General features: G+C 44.7%; 1 protein-coding gene across 1 annotated transcript in view; it reads left to right on the top strand.

Annotated features, from left to right (window-relative positions):
* The window catches only part of Dynlrb1 (dynein light chain roadblock-type 1), a 20,260-nt gene extending 17,450 nt beyond the window's left edge, over window positions 1-2,810 (top strand). The window contains exon 4 of the mRNA XM_005363087.3: window positions 2,463-2,810. Coding sequence (XP_005363144.1) covers window positions 2,463-2,506 — 44 coding nt within the window. The 3' untranslated portion in view covers window positions 2,507-2,810. The remainder of the gene's footprint in view (window positions 1-2,462) is intronic.
* Window positions 2,811-7,982: the final 5,172 nt, after the last annotated feature.

Genomic DNA, 7,982 nt, shown 5'->3' with positions numbered 1-7,982 from the left:
AAAAAAAAAAAAAAAAGAATTGGAGCAACAGAACATTGTGAGCTACCACGTGAATGCTAGGAACTAATGGCAGGTCCTCTACAAGAGCAGTGCACGCTCTAAACTAGCTGTTGGGCCGTCTCTCCAGCCCCCAGGACACAGTATTTCAAGTGAAAATCAGTGGCACATACTGATTTGTTTACCGAGTTTTATGTGGTCAGTACAGAGCAGGGGCCACTGACAGCTTTGTTAGAGCTCTCTCAGAGGCAGTAGGGCTAGAATGCCTGAGGATCACCTTAGGGCAGCCACAGCAGGGGTCAGGCCTAGCTGCGGCTTACTCAGTGTGAGCAGACTGGAGTGAAGGAAGGAAGGAAGAGGTCCAGTCTCTTTCTTACTCACTTGCAGCTTCCTGGGCCAAAAGTTTAACTCTTCATATTCCAACAAATCAAGAAATTCCACAGTTGACCTTACTAACCTCACTGATGCAGGACAAACCACTACATCCCTGGCTGTCCAAACGGCTCAGCCAGTAAAGGTCCTTGTTGCCAAGCCTGACCACCTGAGCCTGAGTCCTAGAATCCACCTGGTAAAAGGTTAACCATTTCTGAAAGTTCCTGCAGGAACCCCTCTTCTGACCTCTCGGGCACACTCCAGCATGTGTGCGTGCATAGTTTAAAATTTAAAATGTACAAATTTTAAAACACTGCCTCATACGTGGTACTGTAGGATTTAGAACTTGATAGCCTGGTTTTGCTGGTAGCTTGTTAATTGTGTGTGAAGACTACTTACCTACAAAAGAGTTAGCTACTTCTCACTTGAAACAGCCAGTTGTCATGGGTTTATTAGTAAAATGGTAGGCCACTAGCATCTGCCTAGAGTGATGCTAGGGTTCACTGAGGTGCCACCTCAGTGATAGAGATACAGTCAGATGCTGAGAACATAATGGCAACTTCTGTATACCTGTAGAACCTGCAGTCTTTGTCCTCAAGAGGAGAGTTTTCAGCCTGGAGAGATGGCTCAGCAGTTAAGAGCATGGCTGCTCTTGCTGAGGTCCTAAGTTCCGTTCCCAGAACCCACGTGGTGGCTCATAACCATCTATAGTGGGATCTGATGCCCTCTTCTGTCATGGGGTTGCACATGCAGACAGAGCACTCATACATAAAATAAATCAAGAGTTTTCATGGCATGAGCTCACCATGTTGCACACTGCTTCATCCTCACCAGATCTGAGGCACCTCTGTTAAGCTCAGTTAAGCTTCAGTTGACATGCTGTGTTGAACAGAGTGCCTGCATCTAAAGTCCATAAATGGATTTGGGATTGAGAGTATAGCTCAATACACTTGCCTAGCATTTACAAGACCCTGGCTTTGACCCTTAGTGCTGTCAAATAAATAATAATAACGATAAAGGGAACAGACTGATTCAAACATAACCAAAATCTGAGTTTTGCCTTGACGGATGGCACTCTGCCATGTTTTATTGATAACTGAGATCTGTCATCTTTATGGAGTGTGATTCATGAGACTATTACTGGAAAATGCTTCAAAGAAGCAAATAACTTCCTGTGATCTTTCAAAATGTTGGGTTTTTTTGGGGGGCATATGTTGTAGAAGGCAGAGATCAGCAACAGGCTTATTAAGATGAACTAAGGCTGTGCTTTTCAACCTTCCTAATTCTGCAAGCTTTTAATACAGTTCCTCATGTTCTGGTGACCACAGCCATGAAATTATTTCATTGTTACTTCATAACTCAAATTCTGCTGCTGTTAGGAATTGTGACATATAAATATCTGATAGACAGACCTATAAGTTGAGAGCCACTGAACTAAGGCATCTGTCAATCATATTAAAATCTCATTTATACTAATGTGTGTGTACACACATTCAAGTGCAGAGGCAGAGTACAACCCTTAGGAGTTGGTTGTTTCTTTCCACCATTTGAGTCCTGAGGTTTGACATTCATATTATTAGGCCATTTTGTCAGTCCCAACTCTTTTTTTTTTTTTTTTTTGCTTTTTTCGAGACAGGGTTTCTCTGTGGTTTTGGAGCCTGTCCTGGAACTAGCTCTGTAGACCAGGCTGGTCTCAACCAACTCTTACTTACTAATAAAAACTAGAGTATGAGCCAGGCGGAGGTGGCGGATGCCTTTAATCCCAGCACTTGGGAGGCAGAGGCAGGTGAATCTCTGTGAGTTTGAGGCCAGCCTGCTCTTTAAGAGCTAGTTCCAGGACAAACTCCAAAGCTACAGAGAAACCCTGTCTTGAAAAAAGTGTCCACTGCCCTGCACATTTTCTAGTAGCCACTTGTCATGAGGCAATAAACGTGTAGATTATCTCCTGTTCCCAGCTGTGGAAAATCACCACCACTGGTGCTCTTCTGAAAGCTTTCTCCTCTCCTGCACTGTATGCTTAGTGAGTAAAGAGATACTGTGATCTTTCTCCTGGTTTATATTTAGTGATGTTTTTCTGCTTTTTTCTTTTTCAGATAAAGACTATTTCCTGATTGTGATTCAGAATCCAACCGAATAAACCACCATCTCAGCTTCCTATGTCATTCCTTAATTTAATGTCCCCCAGAATAAGTGTTAATCATGTCAGTGGGCACGTGGTGGTTGCCTGAGAGCCCATGTAGACCATGCCATTGATCAAGGGTAGCTCTGCCCACCCCAACAAGGAATCCAGTCAGTTCCTGGGAAAGCTGGATCTCATTTCCAGGCTTCGGGAGTAAGAGCTTATGATAAGCCCACACCCAGCTTCCTTCTGACCTTCAGTTCACTTTGTCACCTTTGGAAAGCCTGCTTTTTTCTTTTACTAAAAATAACTTCAAAACCTGCCTGGCTGTTCTGTCTTTACTTGATTGAAAAGGCCTGTTCCTAAGTAAGCGAATGGTCACTGACCAAACCCATGGCCTCTATTCCATGGCAGGTTTTCATGGTTCCTGGGTTTATTCCTCATTGTGGCACACTTCCTAAATAAGCCTTTATATACTGGTTGGTGCCCTAGTTACTGGGCCTTTACCCCTTAGATTCCTGTTTGATCAAATCCTACTCCTGCTAATCTTTTTTCTTTTCAAGACAAGGTTTTTCTGTAGCTTTGGAGCCTGTCCTGGAAGTAGCTCTTGTAGACCAGGCTGGCCTCGAACTCACAGAGATCTGCCTGCCTCTGCCTCTGAAGTGCTGGGATTAAAGGCGTGCGCCACCACTGCCTGGCACGCTAATGTTTTTCTCTTGCAGTGGCCTACGCGAGGAAGAAAGTGGTGTCTACCAAGTGCCCACAGTGCACCTGGTGTGCCCGAGGTGCTCACATCACTGTGTTAGAACTGCCGGACAGCTGAGTGTGCAGGTGGGAGGAAACGGGTAGTGTCCAGGACCTCATGGCTGCACACATGGGTCTGTAGGTAGCCTGCTCTTTCACACTGTTTTCCAGAAAACCTGTCTTTCACTGGTAAGCTCATTCTGGGTGATCATCCTTCTACCTGTAGCATGTACGGGGGGAGGGGGTCCTTACCAGGAGGTCTCCTCAAGGCTCTAGACTACCAGTCTGCTCCTCCTCACCCTGAAAGCCACATGTATTTGCTGTTACATGTTGTTACGTTTGTCTTTTGTTCCTTGTTGCACAGAAAAAAACAAAAGTAACCTGGTGCAGCTTTGTAATTCTAGTGGGTCATACAGTGACTTAGAAGAATACACTGTGTAAAAAATAGAATGCTTCAGGAGCTGGAGCAATTGCTTCACATCTAAGAGTGTGCACTGTTCTTACAAAGGACCTGATTTCAGTTCCTAGCATCTCTGTCAAACAGCTCACAAGCACCTTTCACTGACTCTAGCTGCAGGGGATGCCACACCCTCGACTAGCCTCCACAGGTCATATGCATAAACCCACACACAGACATACACCTAAGAACCTTTTAAAAAGTGTTCCAAAGGATCGTGGTTGGGCTCAGGAAAGCACTCACCTGGCATGTGCAAGGCCCTGGATTCAATTCCCAGAATCCAGTAAACAGTACGTATCTAGTTAGAGTTATGCAACTCTGCCTAAAAAAAAAAGATTAAGAATTAATGAAAAGAGACTGAATTTGAAAGAAAGCAAGGAAGTTGAACAGGAGGCTCTAGTTGAAGGAAAGGGGGGGTAATGATGTAATTATAACCTCAAAAATAAAAGATATAAAAAAGGGTTGGGGCTGGAGAGATGGCTCAGTGGTTAAGAGCATTGCCTGCTCTTCCAAAGGTCCTGAGTTCAATTCCCAGCAACCCACATGGTGGCTCACAATCATCTATAGTGAGACTTGGTGTCCTTGTCTGGCATGCAGGCAGAACACTGTATACATAATAAATCTTTTTTTTAAAAAATGAAAAAGGGTTGGGGCTGGAGAGATGGCACAGCAATTCAGAGCAGCTTGTGCTGTCCTAGAAGGACCGAACTCACTTCCCAGCACCTAAGCTGTGCAGTTCACAACTGTCTGTCATATACATGCTGCAAATAAAACGGTGGCTTAAATTAGCAATCCCAGCACTCAAGAGGCAGAGAGTTCAAGAGTTTGGAGCCTGGCCCAGGAGGGTGAGGGATGGGGCAGGTAGCTCAGTTGGTAAAAGCACTTGCTACCAAGCCTGATGACCTGAGTTTGATTTCTGAAACCTATATGTTGGAAGCGAAAACCAATGTCTGAGCTGAATATGGTTGCTATGGCACACATACCCCACAAATACATTTTTATTTTTGCGTGTGCACATGTGTAGGTCAGAGGGCGAGGCCTGACCCAGTTGTCTCTGCCCTACTTGGCTGGTCTCCTAACTGAGGGAACAAACTTAAAAATTGTCCTGACTCCCTCAGGTGGGTTTGATCCTGAGGAACTCACTAGATGTTGTACAAATCCATCCTGTGACTGACAATAAAATCCTAAAAATCCTTCAAGACAAAACCCCTGCCCCTGAGAAGTTGTTTACAAGTATCTTGAGAGGAACAGAAAGGGTAAGTATGCTTAGTTAAGGTTTTGATTGCTGTGAAGAGACACTATGGCCATAGCAACTCTTCTGAAGAAAAACATTTAATGGGGTGGCTTACATTTTCAGAGATTTAGCCCATTTTCATCCTGGAGGGACATGGTAGCTTGTAGGCAGACATGGTGCTGGAGAAGGAGCTGAGAATTCTACATCCTGACTTGCAACAGGAAATGGTGTGCCTCACTGGGTGTAGCTTAAAGCCTACCCCCACACTGACACACTTCCTCCAACAAGGCTACACCTAATAATAGTGCCACTCCCGTTGGGAGCCATTTTCTCTCAAACCACCATATTCCACTACCTGGCTCCCAAAGGCTTGTAGCCCTATCCTAATGCAAAAATTCAGTTCAAATTCAAAAGTCCCCATAGTCTATCACAGTCTCAACAATATTTTAAAGATCAAAGTCTCTTCTGAGATTCATGTTATCTCTTAACTATGATCTGTAAAATCAAAATTAAAAGGCAGACCACATACTTCCAACATATAGTGGCTCATGATATACATTACCATTCCAAACATAGGGAAGAGAGCATAGTGAGAAAATACTGGACCAAGCCATCTGGGCAAACTCCAAACTGCATCTCTACATCTGATGTCAAAGTGTTCTTCAGAGCTCCAACACTTTTCTTTCAGGCTGGTTCTTTTCCTTGTTAGCAGCTTTCCTTGGCTGGTATCCCATGGCTCTGGCACCTCCAACATCTTGGGGTCTCCAAGGCTTCAACTTCACAGTTTCACAAAAATGGCTTCTCGGGGCCCCCGGGGCCCCCATTCAGGAACACCCCTGACACAGGGCTAGCCTCAGTGGCTTTCCTTAATCCTGGAGGCAAATTCCATAGTCCCTTTCTTCTATCCTTACATCCAGAACCACGTGGCCAAAGCTGCCAAGTTGTGTTGCTTGTTGAGGCTGTATCATGGCTCCCTTGTTCAATTACGTCTTTGTACACCAGACTGCCCTCAAACTCAAAGATCCACCAGCCTATGTCTTTTTAGTGCTGGGATTAAAAGCAGGTCTCTCTCTCTTCTCTCCTCTCTCCCCACCCCCAGAAAGTTTAGAGCAACAGAGACAAGATTCTATCTCAAAAAAAAAAAAAAAAAAAAAAAAAAACCAACCACAAAAACCCAAAACTTTAGATGTACCTGGAAAAGCAAGACCAAGTACAAAAGCAGCTTGATTTTGTGAGCCTACCCTCCTCAACTGTGACATAGCCCTAAGTGTCTGGCCTTAGCCTTCCTGCCCACCTTATGCATCACTTTCCCCCAGTATTGCTAAGAGGCTGTTGAGCTGGGAGAGGCAATTCACACTGCTGTGAGCTCATTTCTAGCTTGCCTAGTGTGTATCTGCTCCCCTCCTCTGCTGACCCAAACTGAAGCCAGATCACCCCTCCCTGATTATGGGTCTCACAGCATGAAGCCACCAAGAAGCCACCTCTGTCTTCCACCCCACTCCACACACACACACAGAGCCCAGGCAAAAGTATAAGGCCACATGGCTGTGGTCCTGTCCCAGTCTATTGTCTCCTTGCATGTGGACAAAGAACTAGGTCTTGTAGTGTCGGCAGAAACAAGATGATACTAAGTCCAATTTAACATCCAAATTCACAGCAAATGGGAATTGGGAGGTGTTTCAAGTTTTCTGGGGTTCTGAATACCTTCCTGATGTGCACTCAATTTTAGTATCCTATTAGGAAAACAAAATACAATGTCTGTGCTTCCCTTTTAATCATCCTTCATCGACAGGCTTCATCTGATTATTCACTCAGCTGGTACTTAGTGAATGCCTTCTATGCGCCAGAGCCAGTCTACACATAAGGACATAGCTATAAGAGTAGTTTAATATAGATAAGACAGCCAACTAAAAACAAAGCTTAACTATGCTTGGGTTCCACCCCAGACAGACAGTTCTTCAGAGTGAGCCTTTGGACACTTGTAGCCCACACTATGTTAAGAACCAATAACATCGGGCAGTGGTGGCACACATCTTTCATCCCAGCACTCAGGAGGCAGAGGCAGGCGGATCTCTGTGAGTCTGAGGCAAGCCTGGTCCAGAGACCAAGTTACAGGACAGCCTTGGCTGTTGAAAAACAAAACAAACACAACGAAAAACCACTGACATGAGTCAGGTAAGCCATGGTTAGTGTCCATATAGAAGGCTAACAACACACTGAGAGGTAAGAAAAAAAACAAACATGAAGAAGGGGTCAAGAAGATAGCCTTTACAGGGAGGGGGATTAAAAATATGAAGGAGGAATAGGAAAATGGCTCAGCAGGTAAGCATTTTTTTTTTTGAGTAATTGTAAAGATCTGAGTTCAGATCCTCAATTCCTACAGGTGTGAGCCTGTAGCCCAAGCACTATGGAGGCTGACAAGATTATTGCTGGGGGCTAGCTGGTGTTGTGTGATATTTTTTGTTCTGACTAATAAAACTTGCCTGAAAATCAGAGGGCGGAGCTAACTACTAGTTAACCACAGAGGCCAGGCAGTGGTGGCACACACCTTTAATCCCAACACTTGGGAGAAGTAGGGAGATCAGGAATTCAAGGCACCCTGGCCTCAAGAGACTGAACCAGTCTAAATGAGAAAAACAGAGCCAAGTGGTGGAGACTCAAATCTGTGCCCCCAGCACTTGGGGTCTCATGCTTTCTGCTGTTGCTGTTATTTATTTATTTATTGGTTTATGGTTTTCAGGACAGCGCTTCTTTGTGTAGCTTTGAAGCCTGTCCTGGAACTGACTTTACAGACCAGACTGGTATTGAACTCACAGAGATCCGCCTGCCTCTGCCTCCCAAGTGCTGGGATTAAAAGCTTGTGCCACTGCCACCTGGCATGAGATCTCAAGCCTTTGATACCAACACTGGGGAGGTAGAGACAGGATCTCTCCCATTCAGTCTGAGGATTTGCAGAGAGAGGATGACCCCCATTCTGTCTGAGATTTTATAGAGGTAAAAGTATGCTAATCCATCAATATGGACAATAATTAGTCATAGAAAACATTAAATAAAAAAAA

This window comes from Microtus ochrogaster, linkage group LG8 (assembly GCF_000317375.1).
Source record: "Microtus ochrogaster isolate Prairie Vole_2 linkage group LG8, MicOch1.0, whole genome shotgun sequence".
Taxonomy (NCBI): domain Eukaryota; kingdom Metazoa; phylum Chordata; class Mammalia; order Rodentia; family Cricetidae; genus Microtus; species Microtus ochrogaster.
The sequence above is the reverse complement of the archived record's forward strand: the minus strand, read 5'-3'. Positions and strand labels throughout refer to the sequence as shown.